Source organism: Chlorocebus sabaeus, chromosome 22 (genome assembly GCF_047675955.1).
Source record: "Chlorocebus sabaeus isolate Y175 chromosome 22, mChlSab1.0.hap1, whole genome shotgun sequence".
NCBI classification, from domain to species: Eukaryota; Metazoa; Chordata; class Mammalia; order Primates; family Cercopithecidae; genus Chlorocebus; species Chlorocebus sabaeus.
Window position 1 is genome coordinate 99,368,142 of NC_132925.1, and position 25,720 is coordinate 99,393,861.

At 43.7% G+C, this 25,720-nt stretch overlaps 1 protein-coding gene across 5 annotated transcripts; it reads right to left on the reverse strand.

The window, feature by feature from the left end:
• Window positions 1-1,254: 1,254 nt before the first annotated feature.
• Window positions 1,255-17,704, reverse strand: ZNF619 (zinc finger protein 619). 5 transcript variants are annotated; one of them, XM_007983749.3, is made up of 6 exons: window positions 17,273-17,704; window positions 16,616-16,701; window positions 12,589-12,742; window positions 12,260-12,379; window positions 11,908-12,024; window positions 1,255-7,825 (listed from the first exon to the last, which is right to left on the reverse strand). In XM_007983749.3, exons 2-6 carry the CDS (start codon window positions 16,637-16,639, stop codon window positions 6,399-6,401), a joined length of 1,842 nt encoding a protein of 613 aa, XP_007981940.1. In that variant the 5' UTR covers window positions 16,640-16,701; window positions 17,273-17,704; the 3' UTR covers window positions 1,255-6,398. The 5 variants fall into 5 exon arrangements, with proteins under 5 accessions (XP_007981940.1, XP_037858498.1, XP_007981937.1 ...); XM_038002570.2 differs by lacking the exon at window positions 12,260-12,379 and having other exon boundaries at window positions 11,908-12,021; window positions 17,273-17,701; XM_007983746.3 differs by lacking the exon at window positions 12,260-12,379 and having other exon boundaries at window positions 16,616-16,696; window positions 17,273-17,699.
• Window positions 17,705-25,720: the final 8,016 nt, after the last annotated feature.

A 25,720-nucleotide genomic window follows, 5' to 3' on the forward strand; every position in this document is an offset into this window, starting at 1 on the left:
GCAGGCCAGTCAAATATATATGTGTATATATATACACACACACACACATATATATCTATATATCTCTCTATATATACATATACACAGAGTATATCTATATATCTATATATAGATATAGATTTTTTTTTTCAGATGTCGCCCAGGCTGGAGTGCAGTGACGTCATCTTGGCTCACTGCAACCTCCACCTCCCGGGTTCAAGTGATTCTCCTGCCTCAGCCTCCCAAGTACCTGGGATTACAGGCACCCACCACCATGCCCGCCTAATTTTTGCATTTTTAGTAGAGATGGGGTTTTACCATATTGGACAGGCTAGTCTCAAACTGCTGAACCCAGGTGATCCACCCGCCTTGGCCTCCCAAAGTGCTGGGATTACAGGCGTGAGCCACTGCGCCCAGCCTATATATCTATATCTATATCTACTTATCTATCTATATATAGAGAGAGTGGCTTGGTCTCACAACTCAACTCTAGCATAGCATCACATGATGCTTAGCAGACTTACCTTCTTTTAAATTAAATTTTTAAAAATTATTTTTAGTAGAAACACGGTTTTGCTATGTTGCCCAGGCTGGTCTTGAATTCCTGATTTCAAGTAACACTCCTACCTTGGCCTCCCAAAGTATTAGGATTACAGGTGTGAGCCACCACACCTGGCCACAAACTTCCTTAAACATTCCTTTCTGGTAACTCCAAGTTCTTAGACCACACTTTGTTCTTCTAAACAATTACAAATTAAAGAATCTCTGGCCCTGCACGGTGGCTGACGTGTGTAATCTTAGCACATGCCTGTATTCCCAGCACTTTGGGAGGCTGGAGTGGGTGGATCACTTGAGGTCGGGAGTTCGAGACCAGCCCAGCCAACGTGGTAAAACCCCATCTCAATTCAGTTGCGCCACTGCATTCCAGCCTGGGCAACAAAGTGAGACTCTGTCTCAAAAAAAAAGAATCTCTGAACCCACCTATGACCTGTATTCCCCTGCTTCAAGATATCTTGCCTTTTGGGACCAAACCAACGTATAACCTGCATGTATTGATTGATGGTTTTTTGTGTAACTTCTGCTTCCCTGAAATGTATAAAACAGAATTACATTCTGACTGCCTCAGGACTACTTACTCAAGGTTTCCTGGGTTTGTGTTTTCTGCAGGCCATGGTCACTCACATTGGCTCAGGTTAAACGTCTCTGAAATATTTTTCATAGTTTTTTTTTTTTTTTACATTAACACAAAATAAAAGCCATTTTCTTAGTATCGTATTCCCACTTCATTTTTTTTTTTTTTTTTTTTTTTTTTGAGAGGGAGTCTCGCGCTTTCGCCCAGGCTGGAGTGCAGTGGCCGGATCGCAGCTCACTGCAAGCTCCGTCTCCCGGGTCCGTGCCATTCTCCTGCCTCAGCCTCCCTATAGCTGGGACCACAGGCGCCCGCCACCTCACCCGGCCATTTTTTTGTATTTTTTAGTAGAGACGGGGTTTCACTGTATTAGCCAGGATGGTCTCGATCTCCTGACCTCGTGATCCGCCCGTCTCGGCCTCCCAAAGTGCTGGGATTACAGGCTTGAGCCACCGCGCCCGGCCCCCACTTCATTTTTTTAAAAAAACCTTTGTGGCAGGGTGCAGTGGCTCATGCCTGTAATCCCAGCACTTTGGGAGGCTGAGGCAGGCAGTTCACCTGAAGTCAGGAGTTTGAGTCCAGCCTGACCAACATGGAGAAACCCTATCTCTACTAAAAATACAAAATTAGCTGGGCGTGGTGGCGTATGCCTGTAGTCCCAGCTACTTGGGAGGCTGAGGCAGGAGAATTGCTTGAACCTGGGAGGCAAAGGTTGTAGTGAGCTGAGATCACGTCATTGCACTCCAGCCTGGGCAACAAGAGTGAAACTTTGTCTCAAAAAATAATAAATCAATAAATAAACCTTTGCATGTCGTTATACTGTCCTGAAGCAGTGATTCTGAGAGGGGTTAATCTCTAGGCAGTAGGCCAAACCAGTGAGAGCATGTCTGGTAAGATCAGTGTCAGTCTGTTTTCTGTTGCTGTAACAGAATATCACAGATTGGGTAATTTATAAAGAAAAGAAGTTTATTTCGCTCATGGTTCCGAGGGCTGGGAACTGTGGAGGAGCCATATCTGGCCTTCTTACTGTGTCATAACATGACAGAAAGCAAGAGGGCAAGAGCATACATGTCAGCTCAGGTCTCCCTTCCTCTTCTTATAAAGCCATCAGTACCATCATGGGGGCCCCAAGCTGATGACTAAGTCTAGTTCTAATCATCTCTTAATACTGTTACAATAGGGATTAAGTTTCTTTCTTTCTTTCTTCGTTTTTTTTTGAGACACAGTCTTACTCTGTCACCCAGGTTGGAGTGCAGTGGCATGATCTCAGCTCACTGCAACCCCTGCCTCCTGGGTTTAAGCGATTCTCCTGCATCAGCCTCCTGAGTAGCTGGGATTACAGGTGCCTGCTAGCACACCCGGCTAATTTTTGTATTTTTAGTAGAGATGGAGTTTCACCACATTGGCCAGGCTGGTCTCAAACTCCTAACCTCCCAAAGTGTTGGGAATACAGGCATGAGCCACCGTGTTAGGCGGGGATTAAGTTTCAACTTGCGTTTTGGTGGGGACATTTAAACCCTAGCATTCTGCCCCTGCCAACTACCCCAAACTCATGACCTTCTCACAAATAAAATATATTCATTCCATCCTACTGGCCCCAAAAGTCTTAATTCACTTAGCTATCAACTCAAACAGTCCAGAGTGTCATCTGAATCAGATATGGGCATAACTCAAGGGATAATTCCTCCTCAAGTGACTTCTCTCCAGCTGTAAACCTGTGAAGTCAAAACAAGTTACCTACTTCCAAAATACAATGGTGAAATGGGCATAAGATAGATATTCCCATTCCAGTGGGGGAAACAGGCAAGAAAAAAGGGGTAACTGGTCCCAAGTAAGTCTAAAACCCAAACAAAAAACAAAACAAAACAAAACAAAAAACATTAAATCTTAAAACTTCAGAATGCTCTTTCAGTCCATGTGCAATCTTCTGGACACACGCAGAAGTTTGGGCCTCCAAAGCCTCAGGCAGCCCCACCCCTACGTCTTTGCTGGGCCAGGTCCACATTTCAACTCTCTGAGGTTGGAGTCTCATGACCACAGCTCTCCCAGGCTGGTATTGCACATGGGTAGCTCTATAGTTTGGGGGTGTGGGTGGCAGTCTTCTAGGCTGTCAGTTTTCCAAATCTTTCCACTCTACTTCCCTTTCAAGTATAAGTTGTCTTTAAATCATCTCTTCCCTCTTATTTTACTGTAAGTAGTTCAAACTAGCCATGCAATAGCCTATATGCTTTTGTTGCTTAGACATTTCTTCCATCAGATATTCTATTTCATCACTCTTAAATTCTGCCTTCCATAAAGCCTGACACAGACACAGCTCAGCCAAGTTCTTTGCTACTTTATAACAAGGATGGCCTTTGCTCCAGTTTCCAATACCATTTTATTCAGTTCCATCTGAGACCTCATCAGAATGGCCTTTACTGCCCATATTTATATCAACATTCTTGTCATGATCACCTGAGTACAGCTGACCCTGGAACAACTCAGGGGTTACGGGCACCAACTTCCACGCTACGTATAACTTTTAACTCCACAAAAATGTAACTATTAATATTCTACTGTTGACCAGAAGCCTTACTGAAATATAGTCGTTAACACATATTTTTTATGTTATACATGTTAGATACTATATTCTTATAATAAAGCTAGAGAAAATATTAAGAAAATCATAAGAGAAATTATATTTAGTAAATATAATCCACTATATTATATGGATCATCATAAAGTCTTTATCCTTGTCATTTCATGTTAAGCAGGCTGAGAAGGGGAGGGGAGGGGGACTGGTCTTGCCATCTCAGGGGTGGCAGAGGCAGAAGAAAGTCCATAAGTGGACCCACACAGTTGAAACCCAAGTTGTTCAAGGACCAACTGTAATCTCTAAGAAGTTTCAGACTTTCCCTAGTCTTCTCTTCTAAGCCTTGGCCAAAATCACCCTTAATGCTCCATTAGATAATACAGGCTTTGTCTGACCTGATCTTCCAAATTTTTCAAGCCTCCACCCATTACTCATTTCCAAAAATTACATTTTTATGTAAATGTCAGAGCAGCAAACCTACTTATGACTACCACTATTCTGTCTTGTTACATTTTGTGTGACTCTAACTGAATACCCTATACTGGGTAATTTATACAGAATAGAGGTTTATTTACACAGTTCTGAAGGCTGAGAAGTCCAATACAAAGGTGCAGGCATCTGGTGAGGGCTTACTTGCTGCATCATGACATGGCAGGAGGCATCAAAAGGCAAGACAGAGCAAGCATGTGTCCCAGTTGTCCCAGTTCACATTGCTCTTCCTCTCCTCATAAAGCCACCAGTCCCATCGTGGAGGCTCCACCCTGATGAACGTATCTAATTCTAATCACTCTTAAAGGCCCCCCACCCAGTACTGTTACAATGGGGATTAAGTTTCAATATGAATTTTGCTGGGGATATTCAAACCATAGCAATCTCTCTCCAGCTGTAAACCTGTGAAGTCAAAACAAGTCATCTACTTCCAAAATACAATGGTGAAATGCGCATAAGATAGACATTCCCATTCCAATGGGGGAAACAGGCAAGAAAAAAGGGGTAACTGGTCCCAAGTAAATCTAAAACCCAACCAAAAAACAAAACAAAACAAAAAACATTGAAACTTAAAACTTAAACCATAGAAAAAATTTCTTGGTGTCACCAAAACAGTTCTTTTTAAAATTAACTTAAAACTGCCAACAATAAAATTCAGATTTAATCATAGGGAAATCTGGAGTAGGTGTGAGAACATATCCAAGGGCCTGTATAGTAACTCATCAGGAATGGACTCACTTCTGAGAACTACAGCAAGTCATGGTCAGGTTTCTCTTCTCTTTGCCTCTGGTGCTCACCAGTGTGATGCCAACAAGTTCAGTCCATGTATAGCTTTAGAGATTACTATACTCAGGCATCTACTCTAAAGGATACAAGTCCAAGTCACTTTTCGTACCTACATATATGAGCGGGTACTGAAAGTCAACAGATATGAAAAAGAATAGAGGCTGGAACTGGTGGCTCAGGCCTGTAATCCCAGCACTTTGGGAGGCTAAAGTGGGAGGATCACTTGAGTCCAGGAGTTTGAGACCAGCCTGGGCAACATGGCAAAACCCTGTCTCAACAAAAAATACAAAAATAAGCTGGGTGTGGTGGTGTATGCCCCCGGGGCTCAAGCAATCCTCCCACATCAGCCCTCTGAGAAGCTGGGAGGCTGCACTACCTCCTAGATTGCTTGAGCCACAAAGGTCAACACTGCAGTGATCCATGATCACACCACTGCACTCCAGCCTGGTGACAGAGCAAGACCCTGTCTCTAAAAAAAAAGGAAAATGTAAAAAGAAAATAGAGAAGGAACCCAAACTGAAAAACCATGTCCTCTTCCAATAAAGCTCAAAGACATAATTTTACATTATTGCTATCAATGCCAACTCATCACTTCATTTTCTTCCTGCGTAAACAGGACCCTCATAATTTTTTATGCTATCAAGGTAATAAAAAATTTCCAAGTTTTAAATTCTTTCAGTGAGCCTTGCCACTGGTCCACCAAATAGCCTCCTTAAATCCTGAAAGCAGGCTGGATGCAGTGGCTCATGCCTGTAATCCTAGCACTTTGGGAGACTGAGGTGGGTGAATCACCTGAAGTCAGGATTTTGAGACCAGCCTGGCCAACATGGTGAAACCCTGTCTCTACTAAAAATACAAAATTAGCTGGGCATGGTGGTGCATGCCTGTGGTCCCAGCTACTCAGGAGGCTGAGGCATGAGAATCACTTGAACCCTGGAGGCAGAGGTTGCAGTGAGCCAAGATCGCACCATTGCACTCCAGCCTGGGCGACAAGAGTGAAACTGTGGCTCAAAAAACAAACAAACAAACAAAAAAACTCCTGAAAGCAATCATTGGAAACTTTATCTGATTATCTTCTCCCATAGGCTTTGAATTTCTCCTAGTCTCTAATTATAATGCCCCATCTCATCATAATCATAATGCCATATGCCCTAAACCCCAAAATGTTCTGCAAATTCTTCCAACTCCAGTAGCTCCAGAAGATGCAGACCGATAATACAGCCCAAATGTGGACATGATAAGGAATTAAGTGCTGCCATTTCCTACCTGGGGGATAAAATAAACTAATCAAACATGGTCCTTAAGTGTGAGAACTTAAAATGAAGTTAGGAAAACAGTAACAATTTATACAACACAAGACCAGAGGAATATCAATAGACACAATCAGGAGACCAGTGGAATCCCTAACTTGATGTGCAATTGATGTTGAGAACATAAGGGGGCTTACAGGGAGTAAGGATTTGGGCTATGAGGGGATGACTTCCCAGAAGAAGCGAGATCCTGAAAGAAATGTACTATTTGGACAGGTGAAGGACTGGCCTTTTCAGATGAGGGAAGCAGCAGGAAGAAAGGCAAAGAGGGAGGAAGTACCACTGCATGTGAAGAAGATAAGGGAGGCCCTGGTGGGGCTGGGGTAGAGCAGGCATGTTGGGGAGGCAGAGGAGAGAAGACAGCGGAGGAGCAGTAGGGCTTAACTGCAGATAGCCCTGTTTCATTGATGAGTTTCTTTCTAGTATGCCACTTCTGATGCTGAATGAAACTTGCATTCCATCTGAAGGCTTTCCCGCACTCCTTACACTCATAAGGTTTCTCCCCAGTATGAACTCGCTGATGCTGAACCAGAGTGATCTTCTGACTGAATGTCTTCCCACATTCCTGGCATTCATAGGGTTTCTCCCCAGTGTGGATTCTCTGATGCACTACGAAGTGGGAGCTACAACTGAAAGTTTTCCAACATTCATTACATTTGTAGAGTTGTTCCCCAGTGTGGAACCTCTTGTGCTGAAGAAATACTGAACTGTGGTGGAAGGCCTTGCCACACTCTTTACATTCATAAGGTTTCTCCCCAGTGTGGATTCTCTGATGCTGAATCAGAATTGAATTAGAACTCAAACTCTTCCCACACTCCTTACATTCATAGGGCTTCTCCCCAGTGTGAATTCGTTCATGGATGATGCAGTCATAGCTACACCTGAAGACTTTCCCACATTCCTTACATTTAAAGGGCTTCTCCCCAGTATGGATTCTCTGATGCTGAATCAGTTTTGAATTATAGCTGAAGGTTTTCCCACAGTCAGTACATTCATAGGGCCTCTGTCCACCATGGAGCTTCTGATGCTGAAAAAGGTGGGAATTTTGACCAAAGGCTTGTCCACATTCCTCACGTGAGTATGGTTTCTCTCCAGTGTGGATTTTCTGATGCCATGACAGTTTTGAGTTGTATCTGAAGGTTTTCCCACATTCTTTGCATGTGTAGGGCCTCTCATTAGTGTGAATTCTCTGATGCTGGTGAAAGTCTGAATGTGGGTTGTAGTAACTGCCACACTCACCACATTTATAAAACACCTGTTCTTTGGCAAAGTCTTGCTTTGTAATGAGATGTGTGCTGACACTACTTTCTTCCAATTTCCTGGCCATCTCCTCCCTTTCAATGGTGGAAGATTTATGATCCTGGGCTGTCAAATCTGTGCAATCCCCTGTATTTGTTTTCTTCCCTGTATCATGTTGTGACTTCTCTAACCTGTCCTTGAAGTCAGGGTGCTGGGGAATGTCCATCAGCAGTCCCTCCACTATCAGTCTGTGGGACTCTGATTCTTTAGAAATGTTTAGCTGTGCAGTTTGTTCCTCATTCTTAGTCTTGGTTTTACCACCTAGCATGATAAAAAGAAAACACAAGAGTCCCTTATTTATGCCAGAAGGGAAAGGGATTAATCAGTATCAGCTTGCCCTAGACACATGAATTTTTTTTTTTTTTTTGAGATAGAGTTTCACTCTTGTTGCCTAGGCTGGAGTGCAATGGCATGATCTTGGCTCACCACAACCTCTGCCTCCCAGTTTCAAGCGATTATCCTACCTCAGCCTCCCAAGTAGCTGGGATTACAGGCATATGCTACCATGCCCAGCTAATTTTTTGTATTTTTCGTAGAGATAGAATTTCTCCACATTGGTCAGGCTGGTCTTGAATTCCTGACCTCAGGTGATCCACCCACCTCAGCCTCCCAAAGTGCTGGGATTACAGGTGTGAGCCACCACGCCCACTAGACACATGAATTTTTTGAGAGACATAGCCACCTGATGGTACCTCAAAGGGAAAGTAAACAAACTGAAGGTTAAGAAAGTAAGCAATCCCATATGGATGACAAAAAACAAAAACTGTGGATGGCAGAAGCTATTGATTGAGGCAAATGGTTAAAGAAAAATGGGAATGGGGTGAAGTTGCAGGAAGGGGAAGCAACAAAGAAAAGTAGAGGAAGCCAAAAGTGAGAAAAGCAATCTCTAAACCAGAGAAGAGAAAGATGGGTAGGCAGCTGTAGTACCACATAGTATGCAGAGGGCTGGGAGGTACTGTCTACAACAGTGGATCTCAAAGTCCAATAAAACCTGTCAAAATACTTTAAAATATTCTGTAATTTTTAAAGAAATGTTCTCTAGTTCTCTATCACAAGCATGGCTGGATAGAAAGCAGTTTGTAACACTGCTGTTTACAAAGGGGTCATGAGAAGACCACAATTTTAAAACCCAAGTGCTGTCCTTTGGGAGACTGACGTTTGAAAGGAAAAAAGACAGGTTCAGCCAAGAACCTGCCCATAATGGAGATGGCAACTGGATCGGGAGCATGGGGATCATGCTTTCACTGGTAGCACCACAACATAGAAATCTTTTTTGCCTTGTCAAGCACCAAAGATCTGACAAATGAAACTTTCATCTTAGTGTTTTTCAAGCCTTGTTGACCAAGACTCACATTTTGGATCCTAAAACACTACAGACATGCTTGCACACACACAAACAAACACACACACACAGCTGAAACCGAAACAAAACAATGTCCTTATTAAGAGTGATGTATTCACACCGGGCGCAGTGGCTCACGCCTGTAATCCCAGCACTTTGGGAGGCCGAGGCAGGTGGATCACCTAAGGTCAGGAGTTCGAGATCAGCCCGGCCAACATGGTAAAACCCCGTCTCTACTAAAAATACAAAAAAGTAGCCGGGTGTGGTGGCGGGCAACTGTAATTCCAGCTACTCATGAGACTGAAGCATGAGAATCGCTTGAACCCGGGAGGCAGAGATTGCAGTGAGCCAACATCGTGCCACTGCACTCCAGCCTGGGGGAGAGAATGAGACTGTGTCTCCAAAAAAAAAAAAGATGCATTCACAATAGACTTTATACTACTTTAGTCTTTATTTACACCTAATACAGGGTAGTCTAAGTTTTAAAAGCTGGTAACAGCTCATTGATGAGTTGCAACCCAGAGTTAAAGAATACGGTTCTAGATTTTCAAGAACAGTGGTCTCCAATGGTGGTCCCTGGACCACTATCATCTGGGAACTTGTTAGATACGCAAATTAATGGGGCTGGGTTTGGTGGTGTGTGCCAGTAGTCCCACCTAATTAGGAGGCAGAGGTGAAAGAATTACTTGAGCCCAGGAATTTGAGACCAGCCTAGGCAAAATAACAAGACCCTATCTTGAAAAAAAAGAAAAAGAAATGCAAATTCTCAGCCCTACACCAGTCTACTGAATTAGAATCTCTGGAGGTGGCATCTGGCAATCTGTGTTTTAACAAGCCCTGCAAGTAATTCTGATACATACCAGAATTTGAAATTTACTAATCTATAAACTACAAAAGACAGACTGAGGCTGCTCTTTTCATTGTTTAAGGCTGCACTTTCCCAAAAGGTGGCCACTAGCCACATGTGGCTATTTAAGTGTAAATTAATTAAAATGGAATAAAATTAAAAACTCAGTTCCTCAGTTGCACTAGGCACACTTCGGGTGCTCATGTGATTCATCTGGCAGGCTAAATAGACAATGTGCACCTGTGGCAAGGGGCAACACTAACAACTGCAGGCGGATACTGGGAAAGCCTCCAGATGATCTGAAACACTGAAGTCAATTTAAGGCATTGATTAAGGCAAAGTGGGGGGATTAGAAAGGAGCATTTGCCTTACAGAGGCTCTGAAGAGCATAAAAGATTGACAGAATATGATAACAGAGCCCATAGGATGAGGAAGGCTATATACCAAATCTCTGAGTGGTCTTTACATTTATCTCAATTCAGTATCTTTCAAAAAAGAAAACCATTCATTCCCAATACATAAACAAGCTTTCTTTCAAAAGCTAATATAAAATTCAGTGTTTAGGAATTTAGAAAAATTCCATTTACATATATAGTTTTATACACACACACAAAATTCTTATAAAAACAAGTTCTAGCCAGGTGTGGTGGCTCACACCTGTAATCCCAGCACTTGGGGAGGCTGAGGTGGGAGAATCACTGAGGTCAGGAGTTCAAGACCAACCTGGGCAACATGGTGAAACCCTGTCTCTATTAAAATTAGAAAAATTACCCGGGCGTGGTGGCAGGTGCCTGTAATCCCAGCTACTTGGGAGGCTGAGGCAGGAGAATTGCTTGAACCTGCGAGGCAGAGGTTGCAGTGAGCCAAAATTGTGCACTGCACTTCAGCTTTCAGAGCAACTCTGTCTCAAAAAATAAATAAATAGGCCAAGTGTGGTGGCTCACGCCTGTAATCCCAGCACTTTGGGAGGCCAAGGCGGGCAGATCACCTGAGGTCGGGAGTTCGAGACCAGCCTGACCAACATGGAGAAACCATGTCTTTACTAGAAACACAAAATTAGCTGGGTGTGGTGACGCATGCCTATAATCCCAGCTACTTGGAAGGCTGAGGCAGGAGAATTGCTTGAACCTGGGAGGCGGAGGTTGTGGTGAGTGAAGATCACGCCATCGCACTCCAGCCTAGGCAACAAGAGTGAAACTCTATCTCAAAAAATAAACAAATTAATAAATTTTTTAAAAACCAAGTTCTTGGCCAGGCGTGGTGCCTCACACTGTAATCCCAGCACTTTGGGAGGCCGGGGCCAGGGGTGGCGGACGTAGATCATGAGGTCAGGAGTTCAACACCAGCCTGGCCTACACAGTAAAACCCCATCTCTTCTAAAAAATTAGCCAGGCATGGTGGCGCGCGCATGTAGTCCCAGCTACTCAGAAGGCTGAGGCAGCAGAAACACTGGAACCCAGGAGGCGAAAGTTGTGGTGAGCCATGATCGTGCCACTGCACTCCAGCCCCGGCAACAGAGCAAGACTCTATCTCAAAAAAAAAAAAAAAAAGAAACACAAAAACCAAGTTCTTACTATATTGTGTTTATATTCCTGAGCTGACCAACCAACAGAAGCCTGTTTGAAATTTTTTTTTTTTTTTTTTTTTAAGAGATAGGGTCTCACTCTGTCACCCAGGCTAGAGTGGAATGGTATGATCCTAGCTCACTGCAACCTCAAACTCCTGGCTCAAGGGATCCTCCAGCCCCAGCCTCCTGAGTAGCTGGCACTACAGGCACATGCCACCATGCCCAGCTAATTTATTTATTTATTGTAGTGACAGGGTATTGCTATGTTGCTCAGGCTAGTCTTGAACTCTTGGCCTCAAGCACCCTCCCACCTTGGCCTCCCAAAGTGCTAGGATATAGGTGTAAGCCACCACACCCAGCCTGAAATCCTTTAGCTTTACAAAGAAAAATGGCAGAAATAAAATGGTGGGAGTGGTCTTTTCTAGTTTGGAGATGAAGTTCTGGTAAGCAACACTTCTTTGAATAAGAGCGACTATTTTAATTCCCACAACCATCATATGACAAGGAAAAACCCTTTTTCATGCTAAATTGTTAAAAGAAAGGAGGAGGCAAAGCTGGAAAGGAGGATGGTAGGCTTTCCTGCTCACCTGTGCACGTGCCTCTCAGGGCCTCTCCCCCAGCAAGTGTCCAGGGATCTGGGCCCCATGCTGCTTCTCCTTGCTCCAGCTGGAGTATCAGATCTGGTTTGGGGAATGGAAATGCTGCTAGAGGAGAAAGAAAAACAGGAAGCTGAGGAGAATCACCACTGACCTCCCTCAGACTACTCTCTGCTTTGCCAGGTGAAAATAGAAGAGAATGGCCCAGGAGACTAAGTGAAGTCAGGGAGGAGTGAATCTGCAGAATCTAATGAAGGGCTTGAAGCTTAATCTGGCCTCTAAGAGGACAGAAAGCTCCTACAGTCACTGGGGGGTGTATACACAAGGACCCTAGGGGACTCACACATAGGCAGTAGGGCCAAGATCACCTCCAGGGAACTGGAAGATGGAAGGAATGAAGGCAGTGCACCAGAAACCTTCTCAGTTCTCTCTGTACCCAGATGAAAGCCCCCTGCAGTTGGGTCTCCATTAGGAATCAGGGAAGAGAAAAGTCCTGTTAAACATCAAAGTGAACCCAGCTCTTTCTCCATCCAGCTACTCCTGGCACTGGGGATTAGGGAGCTCAGCCCATAGGGCATCAATTCTGATGGTATTAAGAGATCCTAGATCTGCTAAGGAGGAATTTAAGAGCCCCCAAGGGCAGAAGCTGAGTTTCAGAGAGGAAGGACTTACGCAAGGAAGTCACATTTGCATAATTCTCCAGCATCACCTCCCTGTACAGGGCCCGCTGCGTAGGGTGCAGGCTGGCCCATTCATTCTGGGTGAAGTACACAGCCACATCCTCAAAGGTCACTGGCTCCTGAAACAACAGGTTCCTGCTCAAGCCCTGCACAAGAACAGAGGGAGAGACCTGAATTCCAGGAAAGGGATACATTTACTGGAATTCATGGCACTGAGCCCTATGGAAGGTTTGTACGCCAAGGAGAGCCACACAGGACCCCAGCAGCGGCAGCCCCAGGCCAGTATTCCAACTTTCCATGTGCATACCTCTGGGGCCCTAATATTACCATCCTAAGCACAGAGCCCAGCACCTGCTGTTTTCTGCCTGGTGATCATGTCAACCTATGTCTGGTTCCACAGGACAGGTATATTTTTCTGGCATGCTTTCTAAATCGACTTTCAGGTAATCGTCTTTCACAGTGCCTCCATCCATCCTGAAGCACCTATCAGGGCCCTCCACTCAGCTTCCTTCTGGTCTTCGTCCTCTAGATTTTCTGCTACAGACAGAGGAGTGATTTCATGGGGATGAAGTTCCTTTCATCCTGGATATTTCTCCCCTTTCTATCATCTTGCCTTACCAGAAGCTATTAATAGTTCTCCCTTGAAGGTGATGTGCAATGTTACTTCTTTGTCTCCTAACACACTTCACTCCAGGACAGGATGGCAATCTCCCATCCCTCTGCAGAGATCTGCCCACTGATCACCTAAGCTCTGTCTGACCTGCCAATGCTGTCCTCTTCACTATGTGTCTCTCTCTTTCTGCTTCCCACTAAAACCACCTCCAGCTTCTCAGGGAAGAAGGAAACCATCACAGGTTGTTTAGAGCTTTGTGTCAGCTACTTTTAAATCAATTTGCTCAATCATTATAGCACATCTGTGAAATAAGAATTATTATGTCCATTTTCAGATGATGGGAATCAGCAATATTAAGCACTTTGAAATAGACTAAAAGGAGTCTTCTTTGAGTATTTATTACAAGGTTGTATAAGGAAGCAAAAAGTTCAAAATGAACTGACCACTTTTATATGAATTAGTCCCACTATAACATCACTCTCTGACTCACACTGTAGTCTTTCTCAGTTCATCATGTCAACAACCTTCTCTTTGTACTTAATTCTCTTCTGAGTGAAGAAATATAACATAGAAGTACTAGAAGATTTGGACTGGTCGCGTGGCTCACGCTTGTAATTCCAGCACTTTGGGAGGCCGAGGCGGGCAGATTGTAAGGTCAGGAGATCGAGACCCTCCTGGCTAACACAGTGAAACCCCATCTCTACTAAAAATACACAAAAAATTAGCCGGGCGTGGTGGCGGGTGCCTGTAGTCCCAACTACTCGGGAGGCTGAGGCAGGAGAAAGGCCTGAACTCAGGGGGCGGAGCTTGCAGTGAGCCAAGATGGCACCACTCACTCCAGCCTGGGCGACAGACAGAGCAAGACTCCGTTTCAACAAAAAAAAAAAAAAAGAAGAAGAAGAAGTACTAGAAGATTTGTATTCATCATTGTAAAGATTGGTTTGGTCAAAAATCGTCATGGATGCTATATCTAGGAGGAAATTTTGATGAGAAGCAGAATATTCGCACGACCTTAAATGTCTCCTCATAGATTGCTTATTAGTTACAAGATGAAAACAGTAACTATACAGTCATCAGATTACCCCTTAGCGAGAAAGTTCAAATGTGGCTGGCATGACTGAGGAAATTTAATTGATTTTAATTTAAATAGGCACATGTAGCTAGGGGGTACCTTCCTGGACAGTGCAGAATAAATACATCTGTTAATACTCTTGTCTTACTTCCTTCAGAGTCAACAGCTGGGAATATGGATCTCCCTTTTTCTTCACATTATGTTCTACCTCTCCATACCTCTGAAACATCACTCTAATTAAATCAGCACATTCTTTGGTTCCTTGTTTTTGGAAACACTTAGCTTCTCCAGATCTTCTCTATCTGTGATCATCCTTCTTCTGTCCTTTACTTGCACTTACTCTTTCTCCATTAAGTGGGGCTACTGACTCCCTTCTATAGGAAGTGGGTTACAGGGGCAGCACAACAGAGTGGCAAATGGCACAGATGTTAAAGCTGTGGCTCTTAACATGGGGGCAATTTTGTCCCCCAGGGAGTATGTGGCAATGTCTGGAGACATTTTTAGTTGTCAAAACCGCAGTGTGGTGGTAATGGTAGTGCTACTGGCATCTAGTAGATAGTGGGCCAGGGCTATTTCTGAACATCCTATAATGAACAAGACATCCCCCAAACAAAGAATTATCTGGCCCAAATGTAAATGATGCCAAGGTTGAAAAACCTTGCTCTAAGCTGGACTCCCTAGGTTCAAATAGTATCTCTAATACTCATTAGCTGTTAACCTTGGATGAGACAGTTAAACTTTCTGTGCCTCAGTTGCCCCCATTTGTAAAACCGGGATAATAACAGTAATTATCTGATATGACTCTTACAAGGATGGCGTAAGTTATTATCTGTAAGGCACTAAGATATCACCTGGCACATGACATCATATAAATCTCAGCACTTACTACAACCACAGATGCGACTGGGGGAACTTCCTAGAAGATTCTAAATGACAAACGTTCCTCTTAGAGATTGTAGCAAAGACTGACAGGTGTGTGTGCGTAGCCCCTTTCTTTCTTAGTATTGGAATCCTAATTTTACTTGAGGTTGCACTCAGCCCTGGAAACCCAGTGGGGCCAATGAAATGCAAGTATAAATATTGTTGGGGACTTATGGGAAGGTTCCTAAAAAAGAGAGGTTCACCTTTTTTTTTTTTTTTTTTGGCAGCTCCTCTTCTAGCTGGAATGCACACATGATGGCCAGCGATCAAGCAGCCACCTTGGACAATAAAGTGGCCTAGAGCAGGTGAGATACTACTAGGATGGTAGAACAGAAAGACAGAGTCTGAGAGCAGGATAATAGAGGAGTTGCCACACTAGCCCTGGATTGACTCTCGACACTTTTGTATGAGAGAGAAGCCTTTACCTTGTTTAATCCACTGTCATTTGGGGTCCTCTTTGTGGAATCTAATCCTAAGTGATTACTGCACTTCAGGCAAAGCACCAGGAGAGCACAGCATACCCCCACAGAACACTTCCTGACTTGTAGGAATGGATTTTCTCTGAAGTGCTCCAACAGAAGTGGATGGTCCAATATCCACCAAAAGAAGGACACACACATTGTTTTTAAGTCCTTGGGATGGAGCTTTCTTGTTACAAGATACATCCATTACATGATAAACTCAGTTTTCTCATTACATGATCTAGGACACTGGGGAAAAATCCAGTAAAACTATCATCTACCACCAAGAAAACTGGAGAGAAAAATGCTCCCAATGCTACATGAATTTGTAGCCAAGAAAGGATATAGACTCTCACAGAGGTTAGCCTGATGTCTTTGCATTGAGCTAAAGGCACTGGCTTCAGCTCCAAACTCATCATTCCTCCAAAAATACACTTCCCTCATCAATCTATATTTTCCAAATGCTTCCAGTTCTGGCTTCACTGTACCTTAACTGAGTAGTATGAAGGGTAAACTACTCCCTTGGAAGTGTCTATTTAACCTCAGAAATGGCTTTTCTTTGTGTACTGTTACGCAGACTAGCACTCCTCAAATTTCAATCTGCCCTTTAATTTTCCAGATCTTGTAAAAATGTAGATTCTGATTCAGGAGATCGGGAGGAGGCCTGACATTTTACCTAACAAGCGACCTCTGTGATGCAAAAGCTGCTCATCTCCAGGCCACACTTTCAGTTCTCATGAATGCAGATTCCCATTTTCTAGGATAATTCTTTCCTTCTTTTCCAACCCACCTAACCCTCCAAAGTTCACCTACTCTAGTTCTTCAACTCCCCTCGCATACTGTTTTTACATAGTCTGTCGATGTAAAACTAAGCATGGGACTGGTCAAGTCAGGCTACTGGGGCTTCCATATCTGTTCTGAGTACGGAAAGCTGAAAGAAAGCTCTGCTCACCTGGAACCACACTGTCTGGAGCATGGCTGATGACTCCTGGCTTCATGCACTGCCCTCTAGGTTTGGAAAAGTAAGAACCTGCTGAGCTAAGAGAGAACCACAATGAGACTGATCCTGTCTGTCTCCTACACTTGCCGCCTCTTCCCCTCTGTCTCCTGCCACTAGCACTGCAGATATTCTTGGCACACTAGCTGTTCTCATTCACCCTCTCCACTGATTCATGGGATGCTGCAAATGCTCCCTCTGCATATTCTCCTATAGATCTGCTCGGTGACACTGGAGACCCTAGAAAGAATATCTGTAAAGCAAGAATCAAGAACTGCAGTGGATGCGTGGCTGTTTAAAAAAAAAGAAAGAAAACTTCTTGGCCCCACTATGAATACATTACTAAGTAGTTTGTATTGACTGAATGCTTCTAGTGATCGTGGCAAAAACCCAAAACAAGTCTCTGGAGAGAAAGTAGGATATAACGGAGACCCCTAAACAAACCACAGGCTGCAGGACAAAATGCAAGTGGTGACCTGGCCCCGGGTGACAAGGGTAAGACGCTCAATGTCCCAGCGAGTGATGCTGACCGAAGACCTAACCGGGATCTGAACACTCCACCCCGAGAACAGGAGACCCTATAGTCACGGCTCCCATCCTTCCCATGAATACCGCGACCCGAGGACATCAGGCCAGTTCTTCGGAGCAGGAAGGTCGAGTGCGTCTCTGAGGACTGGGGACTGGGCCCAGGCTCGGGCGGCCGCGCGGGCCCCTCGGCGATCTCTGCAAGGGCCCAACGCCCGACCTCCAGAACAGGCAGCCGAGTCGGGGACGCCCGGGAAACTCAACCCAAGCGCTCGCAAGGCTGCCAAAACGGAAGCACTAGCTAGCCGGCTGTCGGTCCCTACAGCCTCTCTAGGAAGCCGGGAGGCTGGCCCTTCTCTATGGTTCCCCCGAAACCAAACTCCCACCCTTTGCTTCCCTTCTCCACAACCGCTCTGCGCCTGGTTGGTTTGTTTTTTAATTTAATTTTATTTATTTATTTTTTTTGCTTTTGTTTTTGAAACAGGGTTCTTGCTGTGTTGTGCAGGCTGTTCTCGAACTCCTGAGCTCAAGCTGTCCGCCCGCCTCGGCCTCCCAAAGTGCTGGGAATGCAGGCGTGAGCCACCGCGCCCGGCCGCGCCTGGTTTTTTATTATTTTCTCTTATGTCTTAGTACCCCAAATACATGATAAATTCCTCCATATTTAACAATTAATTCTTAACTTAATTCCTAACTCCTTACCTAATTTACTTAATTCCTAACTTAACATTCTAATGAATGTATAGCCCCTGTCTCCCACTTAATGACTGTGACCTAAGACCATGGGGTATGGGGTCTCATTGTCTGCGTTCCTGGCTCCACTCTGTATGGACTTGCTCAAGTTATACTTAAATTGTTGCCTCAATTTATCAATTGAGAATGGTAAAAGTTTGTAATTTATAAATTCAGTGGATTAACTGAGTCAATTCATGCGACAGTTCTGTAAACCAAAGATAAAATTCTAAGTCCCCCAACCAACTGAATGGACCACACTCCTCGCCGCCAAAACTTTCCAAAGAAAACCTGGCCATCTAGTTCAGGCCATGATGGGAAGCAGGGGATCGGACTTGCCTCATTCTGCTCTTGGAATTCAGGCACTACGAACCAGCATGAACATAAAAACAGAGATCTGGAGACTGATTCCAACTCCCACCCGCCCCCCCCCCCCGGAGACGGAGTCTTGCTTTGTCGCCCAGGCTGGAGTACAGTGGTGCGATCTTGGCTCACTGGAACCTCCGCCTCCCGGGTTCAAGCAGTTCTCCTGCCACAACCCCTGAGTAACTGGGATTACAGACGCCCGCCAACACGCCCGGCTAATGTTTATATTCTTAGTAGAGAGGGGGTTACACCATGTTGGCCAGGCTGGTCTTGAACTCGACCTCGTGATCCGCCCGCCTCAGCCTCCCAAAGTGCTGGGATTACAGGCGTGAGCCACCGCGCCCAGCCCAAAACAAATTCTTTATAGCAATAAGACACCAAATTCTAACCTGACTAGTATGGTCTCACGTGACAGATAACAGGTCCTGAAATAAACTGAAGTATTTTGCCCTAAAATGTATTTATTTGACATATTTTGAAATGGCCCTGTAAAGCAGTCTCTTGTGGCGAAAATCCACATCCTTTTGTAAAGAATCCCTTTCACTTTCGAGGTCTTTTACTTGATCCAGGAGATAATTAACTAAGAGAGTTTGGCACCTTTTGAAGTCTGATAAGAAACATTTACAATCGTCTCTCTCTGAAGCCTGCTACCCCGAGGTTTCATCTGCATAATAAGAACACTGGTCTCCAAAACCTCTTATCTTAACCCAGACATTCCCTTCAATTGATTCCAGGTCTTTAGGTAATAACTCTTTCAACTAATTGCCAGTTAGAAATCTTCAAAAAAAACAAAAAACAAAAAACAAACAAACAAACAAAAAAACAAAAAAAGAAAAGAAGAGGAAAAGAAAAGGAAAGAAAAGAAAAGGAAAGAAAAAAGAAATCTTTGAATCCACCCTATAGAAGGTACCCCCACACTCCCCACTTCGAGTTGTCCCTCCTTTCCGGATGGAGCTAATGTACATCTTACATTTTTTGATTGATATCTTTTATCTTCCTAAAACATATAAAACCAAGCTGTAGCCCGACCACCTGGAGCACAAGATCTCAGGACCCGCTGGGACTGTGTCGTGGGTCACTGGTCCTCATATTAACTCAGAATAAATCTCTTTAACTATTTTACAGAGTTTGACTCTTTTTATGAACAGAGTCCAGTTCTGTACCAAACTAAGTCAAAATAAGTGCTGTATTATTGCTGACATTATTATTATTCTTGTGTATCTCACCACTCTCTTGTAAGACACTCCCATATCTCTTTCTGCAGTCCAGATGTAATAATACTCATGGCAATAGTGCTTCCTATTGGCCAGGCAGTGTGCATTTGAAACTGCCTGTTGATTTCTAATTATTCCACAAGAGCCTAAAATCCAAAATGTTCCAAACTAATCTCATCATTTTTCCCTTATCCCCCAGTTCCTCCTCCAGGGTTCCCCCACCTCAGTGAATGCACCAGTTTGCAGCCAACCAAGAAACTCATCACTACTACTGAACTCCAGTCTGGGCAACAGAGTGACACCATGTCTATAGTAGGTATATATACAGTTTCATATTATTTAGGAAAGCATAACTTAGGGCCAAAATGTTCTATAAAGGTGTGAAAATTTCACCTATTAAAGTCATTCTGGACCCAACACTATTTTATGAGTATATTTGACAACTTTTCCATCTCTTGTGTGGTTATTACATTCAGGTTTTTAATGCCTTTAACCAATTTTGGTACTTTATTCTTCCATAGAAAATAATTTGTCATAGGCTGTCAAATTTACTGATACAAAATCATCTTACTTTTTTTATGTCCACATCTGAAGGGATTTGTCCCTTTTCTTGTATCAATTACTGTTTACCTATACTTTTTTTAATTGAATTTTTCACAGAACCAACTTTCAGTTTTATTGTCTTCTTTTTCTCATATTTCACTGCTCTTTTTCTGTATCATTGTTTGATTTTTTTTTTTTTTTTTTTTTTTTTTTTTTTGAGACGAGTCTCGCTCTGTCGCCCAGGCTGGAGTGCAGTGGCCGGATCTCAGCTCACTGAAAACTCCGCCTCCCGGGTTTACGCCATTCTCCTGCCTCAGCCTCCCGAGTAGCTGGGACTACAGGTGCCCGCCACCTTGCCCGGCTAGTTTTTTGTATTTTTTAGTAGAGACGGGGTTTCACCGTGTTAGCCAGGATGGTCTCGATCTCCTGACCTCGTGATCCACCTGTCTCGGCCTCCCAAAGTGCTGGGATTGCAGGCTTGAGCCACCGTGCCCGGCCCATTGTTTGATTTTTAATATCATTTTTCTTTATTTTTCATGAACACTTCTAATACCCATATCATTGTGTTTCATTTTATCATTATTGATTTATTTCTTAAAATTTGGGAGACGTATATTCTTTTTCTAGCTTTTTTCGAATAGCATGCCTAATTTTTACAGCTTTTTTGTTCTCTCATACTTGTATTTATGTCTATAAGCTTTCTTCTGAGTCTGTTTTAATCATATCTCACGTTTGATTATTCTTATTTTTCTCTAATTTTTTTTTTTTTTTGAGACATAATATCCCTCTGTCACCCAGGCTGGAGTAGAGTGGCGCGATCTTGGCTCACTGCAACCTCCCCCTCCCAGGGGAGGCATGAGCCATCATGCCCAACCAGAATGGCTATTATCAAAAAGACAACAGATGGCTAGGTGCGGTGGTTCAAGCCTGTAATCCCAGCACTTTGGGAGGCCGAGGCAGGTGGATTGCTTGAGCTCAGGAGTTGAGACCAGCCTGGCCAACATGGCAAAAACCCATCTCTACTAAAACACAAAAATCAGACAACGGGTGTGGTGGTGGGCACCCATAATCCCAGCTACTCGGGAGGCTGAGGCAGGAGAATCACTTGAACCAGGGAGGTGGAGGTTGGAGTGAGCTGAGATCATGCCACCGCATTCCAGTCTGGCGACAGAGCGAGACTTCGTCTCAAAAAAAAAAAAAAAAAAAAAAAAAAGACAACAGATAACGTGTAGGTTGTGGAGAAAATGGAACCCTTGTACACTGTTGATGGGAATGTAAATTTGTCCAACCATCATGGAAAACAGTATGGAAGTTTCTTTAAAAAAATTAAAAATAGAAATACCATATAATTCAGCAATCCTGTTACATGGATATATTTCCAAAGAAAATAAAATCAGTATGTCAAAGAGATATCTGTACTTCTGTGTTCATTGCAGCATTATTCAGAACCGCTGAGACATGGAACAACCTATGTGTCCATCAATGGATGAATGGTAAAGAAAATGTGTATACACACACACACACACACACACACACACACACAATGAATTCCTCCTTTAAAAGAAAAAAATCCTGTCATTGTGACAACATGGATGAACCTGGAGGATATTATGCTTAGTCAATAAGGCATAGAAAGACAAATACTGTATGATCTCACTTATATGTAGAACCTAAAAAAGTTGGCCGGGCGCAGTGGCTCACACCTGTAATCTCAGCACTTTGGGAGGCCAAGGCAGGCAGATCACTAGGTCAAGAGATCGAGACCATCCTGGCCAACGTGGTGAAAACCCGTCTCTACTAAAAATAACAAATAAAAAAAAATAATTAGCTGGGCGCGGCGGTGCATGCCTGTAATCCCAGCTAGTCGGGAGGCTGAGGCGGGAGAATCACTTGAACCCCGGAGGCAGAGGTTGTAGTGAGCCAAGGTTGCGCCATTGCACTCCAGCTTGGGCAACAACGCGAGACTCTCTCTCTTAAAAAAGTTAACTTTATAGAAACAGAGTGAAATGGTGGTTGCCAGCAGCTGAGATGGGTAAATGGGGACATGCTGGTCAAAGGGTACAAAGTTTCAGTTGGACAGGATGAAGAAATCAGAAAAAAATGCAAAAATAAAAATAAATAAAAAATATGTAGCAGATACAGGAAACAGAATTATCATTATTTGTAGATCACAGAATTATTGTTATAGAAAAGACCACAGACTCAGAATTTAACGATAAGACTTCATCATTATAAAATGTCCACCGGAGGAAAGGATGAATTTTCACTAACCACGGGCTGGGTAAATTACACTTCTATTCCTTGGCACATCACAGTTACAGGATTTGTTTTATAAAAATATAAAAACAGGGAGTCATTTTCTAAGAATTGCCTTGGGGTCTTGTGACATGAAGGAATGGGAGATAAGACAGTGTGGTACTCATCCGGGAGGGCAGTGTTCCAAACAGTTATTTGCAAGGAGTGGCAATAATATAGATTTGAAAAGAGTTGCATGCTTATCCATTAAAATGTCTAAGAATATATCATTTTATTGAGATTTTCTATACCTACTGACATGTAATACAATTTTTTAATGGGTAAGTTGTTTTCATCATCATCCTCGTAGAAAATCCAAGACATCCAGCCGGGCATGGTAGCTCACACCTGTAATCCTAGCACCTTGGGAGGCCAAGGCAGGTCTGTATGCATTCAGAAGTTCGAAATCAGCCTAGGCAACACAGTGAGACTCTGTCTCTACAAAGCATAAAACTCATGCCTGTAATCCTAGCACTTGGGAGGCCAAGGCAGGTGGATTACCTGAGGTTAGGAGTTCGAGAACAACCTGGCCAACATGGTGAAACCCTATCTCTACTAAAGATGCAAAAAAATTAGCAGGCATGGTGGTGGCGGCGGGGGTGGCGCCTGTAATCCCAGCTACTCGGGAGGCTGAGGCAGAAGAATCGCTTGAACCTGGGAGGCAGAGGTTGCAATGAGCCAAGATCGCACCATTGCACTCCAGCCTGGGCAACAAAAGCAAAACTCCATCTCAAAAATAAATTAATAAATACATAAAATAAAAATAAAAATAAATTAGCCGGGCATAGTGGCACATATCTGTAGTCCCAGCTACTTGGGAGGCTGAGGCAGGAGGATCACTTGAGCCTGGGAGGTCAAGGATGCAGTGAGCCATGATCATACCACTGCACTCAGCCTGGGTGACAGAGCAAGACACTGTCTCAAGGGGGGGAAGAAAAGGAAAAAAAGAAAATTAAAAAAAAAATCAACTAAAAATTATATTAGAACAAAAAGAGAGTTCAGCAATGTGGACACACACAAGATGTTAAATACAAAAATCCTCAGCCCCTTTACATCCGTCAACGTCCAGTTAGAAAAGATACTAGGAGCCAGGCACGGTGGCTTATGACTTTAATCCCACACTTTGGGAGGCTCAGGTGGGTGGATCACTTGAGGTCGGGAGTTCAAGGCCAACCTGGTCAACACAGTGAAACCCAATCTCTACTAAAAATACAAAAATTAGCTGGGCATGGTGGTGGGCACCTGTAATCCCAGCTACTCGGGAGACTGAGGGACTAGAATTGCTTGAACCTGGGAGGTGGAGGCTGCAGTGAGCCAAGATCTCGCCACTGCACTCCAGCCTGGGCAATGGAGTGAGACTTGGTCTCAAAAAAAATAAATAAATAAAATAAAAATAAAATACTAGGAACTGATACTAGTTAAAAATCACTAGGAATATGGCCTGCGTGGCGGCTCATACCTGTAATTTCAGCATTTTGGGAGGTTCAGGTAGGTGCATCATGTGAGGTCAGGAGTTCAAGACCAGCCTGGCCAACATAGTGAAACCCCATCTCTACTAAAAATGCAAAAATTAGCCAGTGTGGTGGTGCACGCCTGTAATCCCAGCTACTTGGGAGGCTGGGGTGGGAGAATCACTTGAACCCAGGAGGCAGAGGTTGCAATGGGCCGAGATCATACCACTACACTCCAGCCTGGGGAACAGAGTAAGACTCATCTCAAAAACAAAGGCCAGACGTGGTGGCTCACATCTGTAATCCCAGCACTTTGGGAGGCCGAGGTGGGCGGATTACTAGGTCAGGAGATCGAGACCATCCTGGCTAACATGGTGAAACCCCATCTCTACTAAAAATACACACACACACACACAAATTAGCCAGGCGTGGTGGAGGGTGCCTGTAGTCCCAGCTACTCAGGAGGCTGAGGCAGGAGAATGGTGTGAACCCAGGAGGCGGAGCCTACAGTGAGCCAAGATCACACCACTGCACTCCAGCCTGGGCAACTAAACGAGACTCCATCTCAAACGAACAATCGCCAGGAATAAGCCAATATATAGTTTGTTTGTTTGTTTATTTATTGATTTATTTTGAAAAGAATGACGGCCCAAGTAACTGGAAATATACCATGCTCCTGAATGGAAAAGTTGGTATGAAGATGGTGAGTTTGTTCTATCTAACACATCTATAAATTCAATGCAATCTCAAAAATCACAATATGATTTAACTTACTTGACAAGCTAATTCTAAATTTTATTTGAAAATGTGGGAGAAAACTAAAGGAAAACATTTAAAGTAACTCTATGAGTGGACTTAATGGCTATCTAATGGCTATCCAAATAGAATAAATACAGAACTCAGGCATTTAGTGCACTATTGGACCAGGAAAATGCAAGTTAAAGTGAGATACTACTTTTCACACATTGGCAAAAATTTAAGAGATAACAGTAGGAGTTCAAGACTGCCAGGCAGGAATGTCTTTGTTTACTGCTGATGGAAATCTACATTGGTAGAGCAAGTCTAAATTGGTACAGCCTACTGAAAGAGTGGTAAAAACACTCATATTCTTCAATCCAGCAAGTGCACTGATTGGCGATGTGCGCCAGATAAACACCATTGAGTACAGAAGGAGGTACATACAAGGACATTCATGGAAGCACTGTTTAAATAGAAAAAGAGGGCCTGTTGGGGTGGCTCATGCCTGTAATCCCAGCACTTTGGGAGACAGAGAGGGATAGATCATGAGGTCAGGAGATGGAGACCATCCTGGCTAACATGGTGAAAACCCGTCTCTACCAAAAATACAAACATTAGCCAGGTGTGGTGACGTGCTCCTGAAATCCCAGCTACTCAGGAGGTTGAGGCAGGAGAATTGCTTGAACCGGGGAGGCAGAGGTTGCAGTGAGCCGAGATCGCACCACTGCACTCCAGCCTGGGCAACAGAGCAAGACCTCATCTCAAAAAAAAACAAAAAACAAAAAATAAAAAACAAAAAACCAGAAAAAGAAATTGGCATCATCCTAAATGTCTATCAATAGAGTCAAACGTGAACATTCATATTGTGGATTATTATGCAGAAGATAAAAAAGAATGAGGTAGATTAATAAGCAAAATATTTCTGGATCTGTGAGATTACTTCTGGAAGAGATTGGCATTTGAATGGATAGACTGAGTAAAGATGACCTTCACCAATGCAGGTGGGCATCATCCTATCCACGGAAGGTTCAAATAGAACAAAATGGGGGAGGAAGTGTGAATTTGCTTTTTTTTTTTTTTTTTTGAGATGGAGTTTCACTCTTGTTGCCCAGGCTGGAGTGCAACTGTGCAATCTCGGCTCACCGCAACCTCCGCTTCCCGAGTTCAAGCAATTCTCCTGTCTCAGCCTCCTGAGTAGC